We start from the raw sequence: 18009 nt of genomic DNA, 5'->3' as shown, positions 1-18009 counted from the left end.
CCAGAAAATTCATCAATAAAATAAAAACTTCACCAATTCATCTCAAATTTCAGCACTTTAGCTACCACTAAGCACAACTTAAGCTTCATTAAGTATAGGAGGAAGGTCAATCACCACTTACCTAGTAAACAAGAGAAGAGGAGTTAATGGACACCTTAGCTTCCTTGAACACTTCCACAAAATCACTTATATGGAGTAGAAACAAATTTCAGCACTTGGGTTGGATGATTTGAGCTAGTTGGAAGCTTAAATGGTGAAGAGCTCTCTTCCTTTCTTCCTTAAGGTTGGTCGGCCAAAGAAGAGAAAGAAATGGTGATTTTTGTGGTAAATTTGAGATATTTAATCAACAATTGGTAAGAAAGGTCAAAAGTCAAATAAGTCAAATAAGTGGCAACCTCTCTTAAAGTGACACATGTCACTTCATTCAATGCATTTCTATCCTTTTGTTTCCTCTCACACCAATCACATCTCATCCTCCACATATCTCTTAACACCCGATAAATTTCACCCAGTATCCGAAACTTAACCTTATTGGCCGAATTTTTCCGAACTTTTCGCCCTAGTGGGTCCCACATCCGGTATACACTCTTAATTTCTCAAAAACTAACCGATACTAGAAAAATCATTTAAAAACGATATTTACTCATAAAATTGATCTAGAAAAATTTTCTAATAAAGAAAATGCAGAAAACGTGCAATTAAGAAAAGTACGGGTCCTCACAAGGTATCATATTCCATATGTGTTTTTCTGGATTTGAAGAATGTATTATCAGATGAATTCTAACATACTATTTGGATAATTGGTATCCCTCCTTTTTTTTGTCATTTTTGGAGTACTTAGGTGGGATTTTGGATTTGATTACTAAACAACATAATTTTTTTTTAATTTTTAGCACATAATTTGAGAAGTGTACCTTTTCATACTTATCGCTACTTTTCCTTGATTTCAAAGCTACACAAACAATAGTTATTAAAACCAACTCGGGCATCAATCTGACAGGAGAATGGGGTTGATGGATTAGTGGTTCAATCAGTGGATCACAGGTTGAACCGTTGGGTCAGACTATATAATAAAAAAAAATATAACATAAATAAACAAACATATAAATTATAATATAAATATAGAAATTCTTAAATGTTAACAAGTCATAACCTATTCACATTTCATAGTTCATACACACAATCCATACCCATACTTGTTTCTTAGTTCATTAATTCATATTGATATTATATACAAACATAAATGATAAATCTAAGTGTCAAAGAAAGAAATAAACCCTAATTCCCAAATTTCTTTTCAAATTTTCTTATCTAATTGTTAAAAAGACAACAATGCCCATGTTGGTGTGGTTGGTCAAATTAAAAATTTGATAAAAAGGTAATTTCTAAAAAATTTCCAAAACCCGCCGAATTCATAAAAACCGTCGGGTTTAGCAGGTCACTAGTTCGATCGTTCGGATTAAACGGTTCAAACTGAGTTATTTGCAATTCCGGTCCAATTGTTGAATAGGCCCGATTCCATGGCGGGTCCATCTATTTGAGCGGCTCAACCACTGGACCGAGCCAGGTTAATAACTCTAGCACAAACCAATTTATTACCCCAACACCAATTTCAAGCTTTGAATGATGTTTGCTTATCCCATTTTTTAACTTAAGCCGTTTGGCGTTGCTTTTCTTTTAACTCTATACCATTTCTTAGACATTAAAAGTTCCACCACACGCATGTCAAAGTTTAATGAACCCTTCTCCCTAACTACACTTTTTCAATGTGTTTGGATTGCATATTATTTACACTTTATTTATACACATTGACTTGCTTGCATAATCAACACATTTTTTAATCACATTTTATTTCACATATAACACATTAAAAAATGCTAAAGTATTTTAAAAAAAAAATTATCCCAAATAATCTCCTATCCACTTGGTTTATGATTTACTATTTGACATACATTGTTCATAAACTAACTTGATAGTGGTTTACTTGCTCCAATTGAATTGTGGGTTAGAAACCATTTCAGTTAGCAAAACTTGTGCAACTTATGTCTATGGTATGATGTTTAACGTTTTTTGTGTACAAAATATGCCAATAGGTAAAATGTTATGCACAAATATCATCGATTGATTTCCCTCTCATTTCAACAAATATATCTCCAATCCCCAGAATTATGTTTGTTTCACGTTTGATTCATCTAAGTTTTCATTTTTATCGCAATATGAGAAACTTCTGATATCATGCTACTTATTTATTAAAACTATTTTTTCAATGCAAAAAGACAAGGGTTTGAACTTGTTTTTACAACCCTCACTTAATACCACGTTTGCTTTAATTTCACATTTTATCTAACCAATTTTTTCTATCTCAATATAAAATAAATCGAATATTATGATTCATCATTACTGTAAGATTAATTTTGAAGATTGAATTAAAAAATTAGAATAAAAATGTATTTAAAATATGTATTCATGTTGTTAGCCTAATTCAACAAAAGGGAAAAAATCACATCTTTCATTTTTCTTTTTTGATACAAGAGGAGAATTAATGTGATATAAAAGTATAGACTATCTAATACTCATAGATATTTCCAATCACATATTAGGATAGTTGCTCCTGACCGGGTCACCAGAATAATTTGGTTACTCGTGCACTACCAAGCATGGATGTCCAGCAAACATTTTTGAATTATTAGCTAATTACTTTGATTAATAGTCTAAAATACAGTTAGCTGATTAATATCATCATTGACCGAGTTGGAATTGCATTAGAATTCATATTTAGAATATTACTAAGGGTTTAAAACAAGGGTTGTACCATGCCCGACACAAAAAATAAAACAGTGCTAGGTAAAAAGTTGCACTATTCTTCGTTGACTTCCAAAAGCAATTTCAAGCTTCAAGTGGAACTTTGTTGACTTCTTGACACATCTTTGTTCACGCATTCATGATATGGAACTTTGGGGGGAAAAAAGGTGGGCAGATCAACAATGGTTGAGGGGTGGGGCGAAGAATTGCGGGAATGAAGATCAAATATAACAAGAAGATAAAAGAAAAGAAAGAAGACTTCTGATCTGTTTTTGGGGATGCTATCATGTAACCCTAAGCAGAACGATAAGAACTTAAAAGTAAAAACTATACTAGGTCGATCTGCTGTGGACATCGACACATTGATTAGTGTCATTTTTATCATAGGCAAAACCAATTCCATTCTAACTCTCAGACCAAAACTCGCTATGGAATGAACTTATAATCATGGAACGAGTCGATAATCTGATTATGAGTTCATACCAGGGGCGGGGAGGACAAGAATGGAGAATGGACTACTCCATAAATAAAATTTAAAAAAAGAAGAAGAAGAAGAAAAGAAAAGGGAGAATAGTTCGGCTTTAAACTGAAGATGAAGCCAGCAATCCCAGGAAAGTATGCCAGAATAAATACATTTTTCTAAGAAAACCTTGAATACAGATTAAGTATATGTTGTAATGGAGCCAACAACACAATTTTCCTGTTTGCTTATCTACTTACTTTGCCTGGCTGCAAAGTAAGAATGCCAGTTAAATGCTTCTAAGCACTTTAGTATATGAAATATTCAAGGGATGCACTCGCACATCGTGAAAAGTTGGAGACAGATTATAGAAGTTAAAGGTTCTAGAAGTGAAAGTGAGAATAATCTGAAGAATTTCAGCTAACTAGTGAGATAGAAGGATAAGGCTAAAATGGTACAGCTGAATTTCAACAAATTAGATAATGAACCCTCCCCTGTGTTATCGCTGAACAAACACAAGCCTTCTGATAATTAATCAGTAACATACACTTGCATTGGATGACATACTTCAACTTAACTGCAATGTAAGAACAGCCAACAAATATATGTTCATGCTGATGCAACTTTTCTCACTCGAACAACAGGGGTAAATGTTGACATCTGATCAAGCTGAGCTTGTAGTTTAATGGTTTACCTTATAAGCGTACTATCTTGTGCTCTGTCTTGGACAATTCATATGCATAAAAACAGAGAAAACAATCAGGAAAGGGACAAGGGTACATAACGAGTTTTGAATTTCCTGCAGGCGGACTTCATTCCATCAGTGCAGAAAGGCCTAGGTTTAAGCTTGTGCTGTATGTAATGCTCTCATCCCCCGCTGGTAATAGCCGAAGTGAGTATCAGCATAGTCTTTCACCATCTTGAACAATTTTGGGGTTCTTTCATTTACTAAGCCATCTTCTGGTCCAATCTCTTTTCCTACCTCAGGAGTATAAAATACAGCCACAGAAATCCTATCCCTCTCCGAGTTACTCAACACTCTATGCACTGGGCTCTTGAATATTCCATTGGTCATTATCTGTCAATACACAGAACATAAGGAAAATCAGAACTAAGAATTACTTGGCAATGCATAAACACATAGACAATAAGTTTCGAGAATGGTAATATATCACACCTGATCAATTTTCCTTGTACGCAAAACCACTCACATTTGAATGTACTAACATAAAAAGAACACAAACTGCCATTAAGGTTTTGAATGCCAGGAATTTTGTGGCTTACCTCCATTTGATCAGCCATAAGAACAAGGGGGGCATGGGGATTTTTTGGAATCTTATACCATTTGTCATCTTTGAGAACTTGGAGGCCTACTTCATCTTGCATAATAATGGTATATCCTGATCCATCCGAATGGGGTTTTAAACCAAGCACAAGATCAGGTCTTTTGCAAGGCGAATAGTAGTTAAACCTTGCTTGTAATTGTGATCGCTCGCCAAACTGTTTCAAAAAGCAATTTTCATCCAGATTCAATGACTTTGCCATCGCTCTGGAGATGAGCTCTGTTACCCTTTTCATCTCATCAGTGTACTCCAGTAAAACATCTCTGCCAGCGAGACGAAGTTACGTGAATATCTAGTTTCGTACTCTACATAGATAAAGATTGATAAAAAAGTGTTATATAAGTAGCTAATATGGTTTCCTAGGAAAACAAACACCTGAAAGATTCTGGATTCATTGGCCAAAATTTATAGTTTCTTTGATCTTCGGGCTGCACGTTAAGAAAGAGCCGATCCGACCAATCCAAGGACTGACCTTCTTCCGGGACAGGGTCAGCTCCATAACCCTCGAAGTCTACGACTGTTTTTGCATATTTTTTCTTTTCTTCCATTGGCTGTGCGAAAAATTCTCTAGAAATTTGTCTCACCTTATCTAGCAAAAGATTTGAAATTCCATGACCTATAGCCTGCAAATTTCACTAATATTGGCTGATCAATTTTTTCAATTAGCAACATTAGCTCCAACTGCCAAAAAGAAAAAGTCAAAAAGCTAAAAGTATAGTTCAAGACACATCAATTACTTTGAAGTTGCATAATCAGCATGAGAAAAGCTAGTTGTGTATGGACCTGAAAGCATCCCCACGAAGAAAGAGCTGCATTAATTTTCTCCAGCACTTCTACAATTTCTTGTGCAGGTACCTCTGAAGTTGACAATAACAGACAGCCGAGATCAATAAGTGGGATTGGAGACATGGAAATGGGATCATCATCTTCAGAATCTGCATCATCCCTACATTTATATGGGGCAGGTGGCTCCTTATTATCCAGGACCATTTCTTGGACCCGTTTGGACAGTAATATTTCTGCTGGGAGGTCAACAGATGCTTCAGCCATGTTATCTATGTCTATGCTCTTTTTTTTTTTTTTTTCCGATAATATGTTTATGCTTTAGGATTTCAGACTCATTACCTGATTGTCATTCATCAATACTGGTTGTAGAAGATAAACCAAACTGTTAATTACAGTTTGCCCGCCTGAACTTGACCATTTATAATACTTTGCCCCTGTAAACTTTAAATATATACACTTTGCTCCCTTCATTGACTAGTCAAAATTAATGGTGAATTCTCCATCCAAAATTCTAACAAAATAACATTCATGCCCTTACACAATAGTTTTAGAATAATGCTATACTTTTAATTGGAATATGAAACACCTTATTAGAAAAAAATACAAAGTCACATGATTTAAAAAATTAAAAAATAAAAGATAGTATAATATCAAAGAACTAAAGATTTATATTGCAGAAAAAAGGATTTAATAATTCCTAATATATCTGCACAAGTTTTTCACCACTTATTATTTTTCCTTTAAATTGTAAACAGATTGGTTTTAATAATTTTCATTTACCTTGCAGCTTTCACAAGATTTTCACGAGTCAATAAGATGCTATTTGGTAATTTTATACCACATTCACACCTTACTTTGTATTTTGTTTGAATTCTACATTTAAAAAATTGAAAATTCTCTAAATACATTTTTCAATACATTTTCATTTTTAATCATGTTTTTATTTCATATAAAACACAATAAAAGAGCTACAATTAAAAAAATATAAGCAAATAATTTCCATTCCAAATGCACTAAGTAATTTTATTTCATTTAAAATAAGTATTGCTATCAGCATTGAGATAAATTCATTAAGGTGCTTAACTTCTTTTTTGTAAATTATCTAATTCATTTTAGTGCTGAAAGATCAAAATACATAGTGTAATTGTATTTAGCAACTATTATAGAAAGTAGGTATTTATTATGTTACAATTATTATGTGTGTTTAAGAATTAGGTAGGGATATTTTGGTCATAAAAAATATAACTTCATCTTAATTTCATCAAAAAGTTGATTACAAGGAGTAAAGTGTATATATTTGGAGTTTATCGGGGCAAAGTGTAATAAGGGCCCAAGTTAGGGGGGTAAAGTGTAACTAATGGGTACTCTCTAGTTGTTCATGTGGCATTTGTTCATCGGTCAAGTCAGGTTGTATATTGTTGTTCTTATGTCTGATTCAACACAGGATTTAAATCCAATTTCCAAAAATTATTACGTCCGTCAACACGTGTTTGTCTTTGGTGATGATTATCAGTCCAAGTCCGAGGTCACTACGTTCTAGTGTTACTGCTACCACCTAATTTTCTCTCTACATATACGTATGCATACGTATATATGTATCTTGGAAGGACCTTATCCAAATTTTTATAGGCAAAGACAATGATGAGTTGAATATCAACATCAATTGACAATTACAATAAAGGCTCTATAAATTAATATTCAATAAATTAATAATCTTTAAATAGTAGAGCCCTTTATTTAGCTTATAGGGGACTTAAGCTAGACTACTAATTCTATACGGATTGGAAGTTCCTTATTTTATTGTTTTCTTTTCTTAGAAAAACTTTCTTAAATTAACTTTTTAAGCCAGAAATTCTTGAGTTAGATCTCCCTGTAGTATATTGAATCATAAATTTTCCAATTTCGACTTGGGCTGATGAGTTAAATTAATAATTTTGTTATAAGATAATAAGATATTAAAATTTTTGAAAACTTACATAAACTTTGATTCCATTCATATCATAAATTAATAATTCACTAAAATTACATATCATATATTCCTAAAGTATGGTCTGTGAATTTTTTAAAGTTTAAATCTAACTAAATCTCATCCCTAATCTTTCTTATTGCATTTAAAAGATTTTAATTTGAATTATCATATTACGATAAGAAATTATGAAAACTTTATTGAGAGTTTGAGTACTTCCTTCTGTGTAACAGATCAGTTTCATCATTAATAGGATTTTCAGTGATGCCAACAACAATTTCTTCTAAATTTAAGACCTCTATATTTGGATTAGTTTATATTCCTTAGACTTTTAGCCTTCTTTTATTAATAGAATAATCCAAATTTTTATAAAATAAAATTAACTTTAGTTGATTAAATGAGTATTTCTTTGAATTGTAAGTACACTCGATAAATTAATAAATTATTAATTTATGAACTAATTAATATCTCTTTAAGTTAATAGCATTTACATGGTCCTGAAATTATTATTTTATAGAGATTTTACTGTATGTAGTTTGATTAATTTAAAATGATGTAGATATGTTTTTAGTACTCAGAATATTTGGTCAAGAGTAAGAAAGGATGTAGTTTTTAAAAGAAAACACTTAATAAGATAAGAAAAATTGCCTTCACACAATTAGCAATATCAATCAAAATACAAATTTATTACGAATTTACCTTTTATAGAATTATGTAATTATACCAAAGAATGTGTGCTCTCTCTATAACGAATTTTAGTAAATGTTAAAGTACTTTATAATTTAGATAATTAAATAATTGGGGTAATTTCAAAAACCTCCCTTGAGGTTTTTGATAAATTCACTTAGTTCTCTCAAGATTTTAAAAATTGCACATACCTCCCTTGTCATTTAAAATGACAATACAACCCTTAAACATTTTAATGAAATTTCCTTGTTTAGTATGCTTTTACTAAGAATGAGTTTTAAAATTATTTTTCATTTTTTCCTTCTTATTCCTCTTTTTTATTTTTTGCCAACAAAATTATAAAACTACAATCATTGCCTCTAGCTTCTATTATAGCCAAATGTCAAGTTAGTGCTTTTTTTAACGAGTTAACTTTATATATGTAATTCAATGTTTTTGCTTATCTCTGTTTTCTTTTTTTTTGGTATTAAAATCAACAATAAATTGAAAGAAAAGTTCCAAAACCACTGCCAAACTATGGTAACCCACTACTCAAAATATTCACAACCTCTAAAAGAATTATGTCAATACTTTCTTCTCTATCTTATAAGTCTAAATTTATAGTAAAATACCATCAAAAGTATCCTATCATAGTGATAAAATTATTACTATAGTTGTTTATCAAATAGTAGATATAGACATGAAAATTTTGGCATTTTTTCTTAAAATTGTATTAGATAATTTTATAATTGTATAGAAAAATAAATTAAAACTCATTACACGAGGGTATTTTAAGGTATTCATATTATTTTAAACGAGGGTATTTTATAAATTTGATCAAGTCAATATTATTTTAAGGTTTTGGTGGCTAAAACTATCAAATTAATGGAGGTAGGTGACATTTTGTAAACTTCAGGGGAGCTTAGTAAAATTATCCAAAGCATCAGTGGAGCTTTCTAAAATTATCCCTAAATAATTATAGTACATTAGTACCTAAATTTTTGGTGATTAACCCCAAACTTGGGGTGCAAATTGTCATTAACTCTAAAGATAATGATTAGACAACCGAGAGGTATTAATTATTGCCCATTCACCCTTGCATAATTGGCAATTCAGTTATTACACTAATATTTTTTACTATGCACATCAACTTAACCTTTGACCGATCTTGAAGTAGGGTAAAGTATATATTCTTTTGCTTTTTTTTTGGGGAATTTTGGGGGGGGGGGGGGGGGTGGGGAAATGGTATTACCGCTAATCCTTTTCTCATATTGTGATATTATTTGATAGAATAATATAAAATTTCTCTTTCCGATATATGTGTGTGTGTGTGTGAATATGTATATGTATATGTATGTTAATATGCGTCAAATTGAATTTTCTTCCACTGTGTGTGTGTGTGTGTGTGTGTTTTTTTTTTTTTTTTTTTGGGTGCCGACACTGGTCCTTTAGTAGGATGACATTGCTTTTCCACTATTGGTCAACTAGCGGTCGGCGTCTGATTGCAGATGCTTGGGTGGTGTTTGTGCTAGTCCAGCCAATTACTATTTGAGTGCTTGATGACTTTGCTTTTCCCCATTAGCCAATTACTAATTTAGTTCATGACGAATTTGTGCTAGTCCAGCCAACTACTATAGTTTCGTTTGCACTAATTGTTTTCGATGGTGTTTTTAAAAAGTTTTATTATAGTTTTGGATGTGAAAAAGTTTTATTATAGATGATTAAGTGTTTTTTGGAGTATTTTTAGGGTGTTTTTAGGGGTTTTTTGAAAATATATTTTGTTGTATTTTTTAAATTTATAATTTTAATGTGATATTTTTAAATAATAAAAACTTACTCACCCTGATCCACTATCACCACAACCATAGCCATCACCATCACCATCTTAAGGGTGGTTGCTTCCCTCCGTAGAGCCAATGATTTTCTTTTCCAGTCCCGCCACATACAACAGCCGAGCATACTCCAACGGAAATACTAGCTAGTATGATCATTTTGCTTTCACATATTTTGGCATCAATGTCTGTCGTCTTTCTGTTTGATTCTATAAATATAACCTTGAGGATTAACGCACTACACCTACCAAGAAAAGAAAAAGAGGATTGAATTTGAGGCTGTGATGAACTGATGATTGATGATTTCTCTGAGCACTGAATTTTTGGCCATTGAGAAAAAATGGCCCAAAGCTTGATAGGGCAATCGGAAGGTACAATTGGGAAAAAGCTGATGTGGATTTCCCTCCCTTCATGCAACCAGATTTTGCAGCCACGGTGGTGCACTTTCTTCTTGTCCATCTATTATAATAGATCTGAGCCTCGTACTTTCTTTTGCTTCTGCTTTTTGTGCGTGAATTTGTGGAAATTGAGGGGACGAAAGGGGAGGTGCAGCGGGGGAGGGAGGAAGAGGGATGAGGAAGGAGGGGGACGGTGAGGGGGAGGAAGATGGAGAAAGAGAGGAGGGATGCGCAACAGATCTTCTGTCCCACACCCTATGCCACTCTTTGTCCCACTTTTTATTATATTGATATTTCTCCTGTATAAACATCACGTTTTAGTTCTTTTTTATTTTCTTAAGATCCAATAACTATTAATTGAGTAAAAAATAAATACAGGAGGTTCAAAAAAATAATATATAATAGAAAATTAAAAAATACAGCAGAAAATTCATAAAAAATCTCATTTTTTATGCATTTTGGTTTTTTGAGTTTGTTAAATTTTGTGTATTACTCAATTAATAGTTATTGGATCTTAAGAAAACAAAAAGAAACTAAAACGTGATATTTATGAAGGGAAAATAGCAATATAATAAAAAGTGGGACATAGAGTGACACAGATATGGAACAGAAGATCCGTTGCGGGAGGGATGGCAGTGCGGTGGCGGTGGTGACGAAGGTGGAGGGCCTGCTTCCACACTAGATACGTCGTATAACTTTTTCAGTGTGTTTGCTAGAACATTCATATTTTCCTTTGAAAAAAAAAATTTAAACCAATCCATTATGTATACAACTCAACATGCCAACTATTAAATAACTTATTAGCAATGCAAGATAGCCAATAAGAAATGTCATGAAATTCCGATTTGATTCCCATTCATATTGGGCTCACGTCTGATCAGTTAGTTGGTGAGGTAATAACTTACCAAGACGATGATCAGTAGTTGGTTTGAAGAGCGTGGAGGAAGAGAGAGAAAGAGGAGAGAGATGGCGACGGCGGCGACGTAGATGGAGGAGGGAGGAGGGGAGAAATGGTAGCGGTGGTAGGTAGTGGATGGAAGTGATGGGTGAAAAAAAAAAGAGATTATAAATTTTTTGTTTATTTTATTTATATTTAAAATTATGTATGTTTTTAAAGTTGTTTTTGGAGTTATATTTGAAATGTTACTGTATACTTCAAATACAAAAACACTTATATTTGAGAGTTTGTTTAGTTTGCACCTTATTTACATTTTATTTACACACATTAACGTGCTTGTATTATTAACACATTTTTCAATCACTTTTTTTTATTTCACATACATCAAATTAAAAAAGGTGCTATAATATTTATTTTCAAAAATTTATTTCAAATTATCTCCTATCCAAACACAATTTAGGGTCTGTTTGATAACATAAAAAAGTGCTGGATCTGAATTTTTTCAAATATTCAGATGTTTTGAGTGTTTGATAAATGAAAATCTATTTGCTGAATTTATTAAGTAGTGCTGAACTTTTGTCTATTTTTTTCAGCACAAGAATCTTAACTGAATGCTTAATTCTGATAAGAATCAATAGAATTACTTCAATTACCTTATCTTATCTACCAAATCTACCCTGGTTTATTAATTATGTTCAAAATTCTTATTTAATTGAACTATCTAATATTCTCTATCTAATGATTTTCTATTTCTTTTTTCTTCCTTTTTAATGATTTTCACATCTTCTTCATACTCCTCATATAATATATTTCATCTTTTATATTAATTTGATTTAAAAATAAATATTGTCATTTTCATACCTAACATTTTTAGCTAGTTAAATCATAGGTTCTATTTCTTTTTTGGATGAAAAGATATAAGGGCAAATTTGTCAAATTTAACTTATTAAGCATTCAGTTATAAATGTTTATCAAACAGTATAAATAGATTTAACATTAAAATTTAGACATTTATATATTTTTTTAGTACTTAAAATTCAGCAAATTAATTGTTTCAGTATTCAGATTTCAGAATTCAAACTTCAGAATTCAGATTCAATTTCATCAAACGGAACCTTACTCTTTAAGTGCTTATGACTTTGCGTTTCCCCATTAATCATCCAGTGACAAGTGTATGATTAGTGACACTTTGGATTGTGTTCGTGCTTTTACTGCCACATTACTCTTGAATGCTTGACAAATGTGCTTCACAATTGACTGCGTGATGAGTTTGCTTTTCCCAATTAATCAACTAGTGATGGGTGTGTCATCATAGTTTTTCTTTTTTTTTTCCTCTAATAGTGTTTGTGCTAGCCCAGCAAATTACCACCATTTACTCTTGAATGCGTGACAAATGAGCTACAAAACTATCATACCGGTCACTTACTTAGGCATCCAAACGATTTGAAAGGCCATGATTCACTTTGATTCATTTAAGTTCACTTTGATTCATGTCAATAAGTTCATTGTAGGCTTTGGCGAGTGTGAGCGTCCTTATGATCCATTTTGACAGCTACAAAAAATGTGGCTTTCGCTTCATCAAATGCTTAAGCGTCCGAAGTTTCAAGAATTTAATCAGTACAACAACAATTCATAAGAATACTATCCTTTCTTTTTTCCCCTCCTAATCAATATCATAACAGCTTATATATGGGATAATTTCAAAATCCATTCCTGAGGCTTCAGACAATTTCACTTGTTACCCTTAAACTTTAAAAAATTTCACTTGACTCCCCTATTTTAAACTTTTTGTAAAATTTGAAAGCCTGTTCAAAATATAATATTAAAATATTCATTTTGAGAGAGAGAATACAATTTCATTCTAAATTTGTCCTTTTCTTAATTTTCATAACATGCCAAATTTATCTCTTTATATTTGTAACTGATCGATGTAGCACTTTAATAAAAATTTAAAAGTTGATAAAAATATTGAAAAACTCTTTAATAGTTTTTGTGTCATTGATTCAGACAAGAAATTTTAAATTACGTAAAATTATGAATGATTTACAATACTCTTAACAGCAACTGGCAATAATTTACAACCATGAGAATATCTTTTTGCACCAACTTAAAAACAATACAAACAAGTTTATATATATATATATATATATATATATATATATAATTTGTTGTATCTGTTTAGTTTTCAAGCCATTGGTTTGGACAAAAAATAGAAAATTTAAAAATATGTAAACAATTCATATATTAACTCAAAACACTTTATAGTAAAGAAAAGATTATCTTTGTAACTTGCAAAAAACTTTTTTTTAAGTGGGATCCTACTTACAATGTGAGGACCCGAAAATTATTTTATATTTTCTCTTAATTTTGAAAAAAATTAATTTATATTTTCTTTTATCTTAATTTACTTGCCTTAATTTCATGGTGACTTTAATGGTTGATTAAAGATTTCTATCTTTTCCCTTTTATAATTTGGTACATATTTCATTTGATGCATGTTAAGTCTCATAGTGCATGATACTACTGTGACCGACTAGTTAGGTGTGTGTAATAAATTTGGTGAATTAGAGGGAGTTTTGTGCAAAAGGGATTAGGTGACAAGAGGTGTTAAGAGTTAATCAAAGGAGAGTTAGATATTTTGGTGAATTAGAGACCACTAGTTAGATATTACTCCTTGTTTTGCCACTTGTCAAACAACTACAACTTCTTGACCAATTAGATAAAGATTTCGCTTGGCTTGCCACTTGTCACTCTACTACAACTTCTTGACCAAGACTTGAACCGAGATAAGTCTTGCAATTATCTTTTCTTTTCACAACCAAAAGTATTCTTCCCTCCCCCTTGGCCGAATTTCATGAGAGAAAAGGGAAGAAATATTGCTTCCCATCTTGCTTCAAGTCTAATACTAGAATCTTTCACGCCTTGACTTTTGCCATCGAAATTTATTTCAAATTCAATCAAGATATCGACCCTTATTCTAGTGCTCTCCGCTTTTGGTACTCGGGTACAAGAATCCGAAACTAGGAGAATTCACATCTCAGGCCGTACGCTCCCAAGTGCAAATCATCCAAGTTTAAGATTCCTACCTGACATACATATCTAGCTTTCTTAAGTATCATGATAACGGTTTTATGCCTATAACTTTCATGATTCACAACTTACGCTCATGAAGAGCACTTAGTCCTTTATACTTATTCATATAATTGGGACCATATCACCACTTGGTCCAAGCTCACCTCAAGTAGATACCACGCAAAGCAGCTTTGATACCATCTGTGGCGACCCCACTTCCCCCTAGGGTGTACCCCAGGATTTAGCGGACCGCCTGCCCAACTTTTGCCAGAACTCGCTCACTTACTTAAAAACAAAAAAAATAAAAGAAAAACAATTTACAACTATTGAAAACGAATGAAACAACAATTTTCAAGCTTAGAATGTACATTGATGCTTAAGTTAAGCTCCAAATCTCATACATTCCCAAATATCTCAAAATATTTAAAATTCCAGATACATTCAACCCTAATCGAGCACTAGCGCGAGTACAAACGTAAAAATTCAAAAACTAGACAATGCTAGCTTATACCAGTCTCACGCCCTCGCTCGTATACCCGGTAAGGAAAACAAAACTAATAGGGTGAGTTAAAACTCAGTGAGGTTCCAAAACATCATGCAAACCCAAGTAGCAAGTTGACCATTGTTTAAAACTTGAAATATCAAAGTAGCGAGTATAAGACTTCATAAAAATGAGTAATAACACTTCAAATAGCAAATTATTAGATATCCAACATTTTCAAGTAAAAGGATACAATCTGCTCTCGGGAGCAGGTTCCATGACCACTTATTCAAAATCTGTTAACACTCCGTCAACCATGAAATTGTAACAAGTCTTGTAGAGCACCACTTAATTCCAATCTCCGTTCACCATTCAAACCCCCTACCGGGCTCTAACGTCAAGATAAACACTAGTGGTAATATTCGAGCATACCAATTAGTCGAGAAGATAACACTCGACTTGACAAAACTAGAGGCCCGTGGTTCGTTATCTAATCGCCCAAGCCCTTGCCGGTTAGACTCGATTAACTAGCCAGTGGGGTTTGGGTTCCCAAGTAGTCAGTATAGTCGATGAGATACATCTCTAATCGACTTAATCAAGATAAAAGTACAGAGACGGAATAAGAGGCACCTCCCACTCGGATTGAGTGTGGTACATGCTGCCGCTCAACACTTATAGGTTAAGCACAAGTACAAACTCAAGTACAGGTCAATCAAGTTCAAGCAAGTACAAGATCATTCAAGAAGGGGAGGACGAGTGCGAATAAGGGCACACTCGCCTAGCCCTGACCAAGTCACAAATAATGCATAGTATGTCACATTTCCACGTATTTCAAGTCAATATACAGGTAACATGCAAATCAAGTTACTTGTACATGCACGAATGAGATATCAAGTGTTTAGTTGAGTTAGATCAAATGCGATAAAATACACACTCGCCTATCAATATCAAAGCAGGTGTTTAGTAAATTTCTAACAATAATGAGCAGGGAACATGCAGTTGGAATACTCACCAATTAATTGCAACCCTTCACTTTATCCCTGGTTCGTCCTCTTGAACTCTCTCGAGTCCTGTGGTCATATATTAGATTAAAAGACTAACAATACAAAGCAAAATACATGACGAAATTAAGGTTTCTAAAACTTCATTTCCTTTCACTTAAACCTCAATTCCACTCATAAACCATATCCAATGATTTACCAACTCCAAATTTAAAGTGGGAAATGAAAGCAAGAACGGTAATAAGAGAACAGAATTTTCCAGTTTTATGCAACATTATTTGAAAAATCATATTTCAAGCTTCTTAAGTCCAAAATTGATAAACTTTATACCGTCGAAAAATACATTCAAAGGGGTACAATTTCTCAGAAGACACATTTGTAAGATTCTGCCCATAAGTCAGTCAAATTTGAGCCTCAAATTTCTGCTTCATCCAGTAAAAGACAGAACAGGTGTGGAGAATCAGTCAAATTTGAAAAATCACAGATATTCATAAGAATTGAGAAAATTTTTGAAAAATTTTTACGGTTGATAGTACTCTAAATCTAGTTTCAAACGCCATAAACGGAACTAAATTCTGACTTTTCTATATCAAGAAATAACAGATTTTCCAAGACTGCCTAAGGTTCCCTGCGGACAAATTTTCAGCAACACTTCCTTTGCGTTTACCAATTTTTACAGCCATTTCAAGGCTTCATTCTCACCACAAAACAACCTCAAATCAAGCATATACATACCAAGCCAACAACTCACTAAGTCAAGCATATATATATAGCATGTAACCCTCACTTACTTAAGCTAGAAAGTTAAACCCTAAGCCGAAATTTCATTAATTAACACCAAAACTAGAGTATCATCCAATATATTTCAAGATTCAAGGCATCTACTCCATAGTTTGCTAAAATAAGAAATAAAAAGGAAGTTTTAGACTTATACCTTCCAAATCACTTGAAGAAAGTGAAAAACAAAAGATTTCCTCTCCAAACAACTCCACAACAAGCTTCCTTAGCTCCTTGGTGCTAGTTTAATTGGTTTAGATTTTGAGATTTCAACTCAAATAAGGCTAAATCAAGATGAAGTTGGAAGTTCTCCTCTCTTATTTTTCTCTCCCAATTTTCGGCCACCATGAAGAAAAAATGAGAGAAATATAGCCAAAAGGAAAGATAAGAAGGAAAGAATTGCCTTGGTCAACCATTCCTTTGGTTGCCAACACTTGGCAATCAAGATTTCTCTCAGTTTGTTTTTCTTTTCTTCCTTTTCTTTGGTCAAGAATTTCGGCTGGATTAAGGGGTCATTTAGGAAGGTTTAGGTGAAATAAAAACAAGGAGATTAGGGTAAGAAGGTATTGGTCAAATGGTGTACTCAATCAGTAACAAACGATGCACGTCGGTTCAAGCCTATTTTCCGTAACTCCCTTGTACTTGTGTTTTAACTTATGACTCACTAACTTATTATTAGTACTTCTAATCACACACTTCCTCTTATCTAATACTCACTCTAATCCACTAAATTTAGTACACACACCTCATCAAGTGATCACATTGCCAAAATGCACCAAAATCACACCAAAAACTCTAGTATGCACCATTCCTTTAGAAACCTCATAACTTGAATTATAAATGTCAAAAATTCATACAACTTGGCCTATTAAAAACTAGACTTAAAACGCTAATAATCTTTAGAAGACACCTCAAAGAGATTCAGTTCATAGGTTGGTCCAAATTGAGCCATAAGCTACTACAACATTCCTATTTTTCCTTATGCGGGGCAGAATTTTCAGTCAAATTTATCAATTTTCTGAAATTTATAGAGATTGAATCAAACTCTTAATTTTATACCATAGGAAACTCTATGAGTCTAATTTCAAACACAACAAACGGAACTCAATTTCAACTTTCCTATATGAAGTTATAGCCAATTTTCCAAAGCTATGCTGAGCCTCCTACAAAAATTTCTAGATTTTTTAACAACTTGAGAGTATGAAACTTTTCTTAACAATATTCACTCTCTTGGCTCAAATTCTAGCATTAAAACAACTAAGAATCTAAGGCAAGTAAATTCAAATAAGAGCTATAAAGACAAATAAAATTTCGAGCCTCACACAAATCAAGTTCTCTCTTTCTTTTTCCCACAAAACCTAAGTAAGATTGAAATAAGATTGGAGGCAATATTTCTTCCCTTTCCTCTCACGAAGTTCTGCTAAGAGGGAAGGGAGAATGAAGACTTTTGGTTGTGAAAAGAAAAGATAATGGCAAGACTTATCTCGGTCCAAGTCTTGGTCAAGAAGTTGTAGTAGAGTGACAAGT

The 18009-nt window shown here is 32.7% G+C and overlaps 1 protein-coding gene across 1 annotated transcript; it reads right to left on the bottom strand.

Annotated features, from left to right (window-relative positions):
• Positions 1-3703: 3703 nt before the first annotated feature.
• Positions 3704-5701, bottom strand: LOC113767935 (protein SRG1-like). Its single transcript, XM_027312139.1, has 4 exons — positions 5389-5701; positions 4981-5228; positions 4547-4868; positions 3704-4340 (listed from the first exon to the last, which is right to left on the bottom strand). Exons 1-4 carry the CDS (start codon positions 5653-5655, stop codon positions 4104-4106), a joined length of 1074 nt encoding a protein of 357 aa, XP_027167940.1. The 5' UTR covers positions 5656-5701; the 3' UTR covers positions 3704-4103.
• Between the last annotated feature and the right edge of the window lie 12308 nt (positions 5702-18009).

The sequence above is a fragment of the Coffea eugenioides genome, chromosome 4 (genome assembly GCF_003713205.1).
Source record: "Coffea eugenioides isolate CCC68of chromosome 4, Ceug_1.0, whole genome shotgun sequence".
Lineage (NCBI taxonomy): Eukaryota > Viridiplantae > Streptophyta > Magnoliopsida > Gentianales > Rubiaceae > Coffea > Coffea eugenioides.
Note: the sequence above shows the minus strand (reverse complement) of the source record. Positions and strands in the feature narration are given on the sequence as shown.

Excerpts from the sequence above, each read along its gene's own strand:
- LOC113767935 (XM_027312139.1), bottom strand. The coding sequence starts at position 5,655 with ATGGCTGAAGCATCTGTTGACCTCCCAGCAGAAATATTACTGTCCAAA. Across the intron at positions 4,869-4,980 it reads ATGAATCCAGAATCTTTCAG|AGATGTTTTACTGGAGTACA; the intron begins GTGTTTGTTTTC and ends TCTCGCTGGCAG. Across the intron at positions 4,341-4,546 it reads TTATGGCTGATCAAATGGAG|ATAATGACCAATGGAATATT; the intron begins GTAAGCCACAAA and ends GTGTATTGACAG.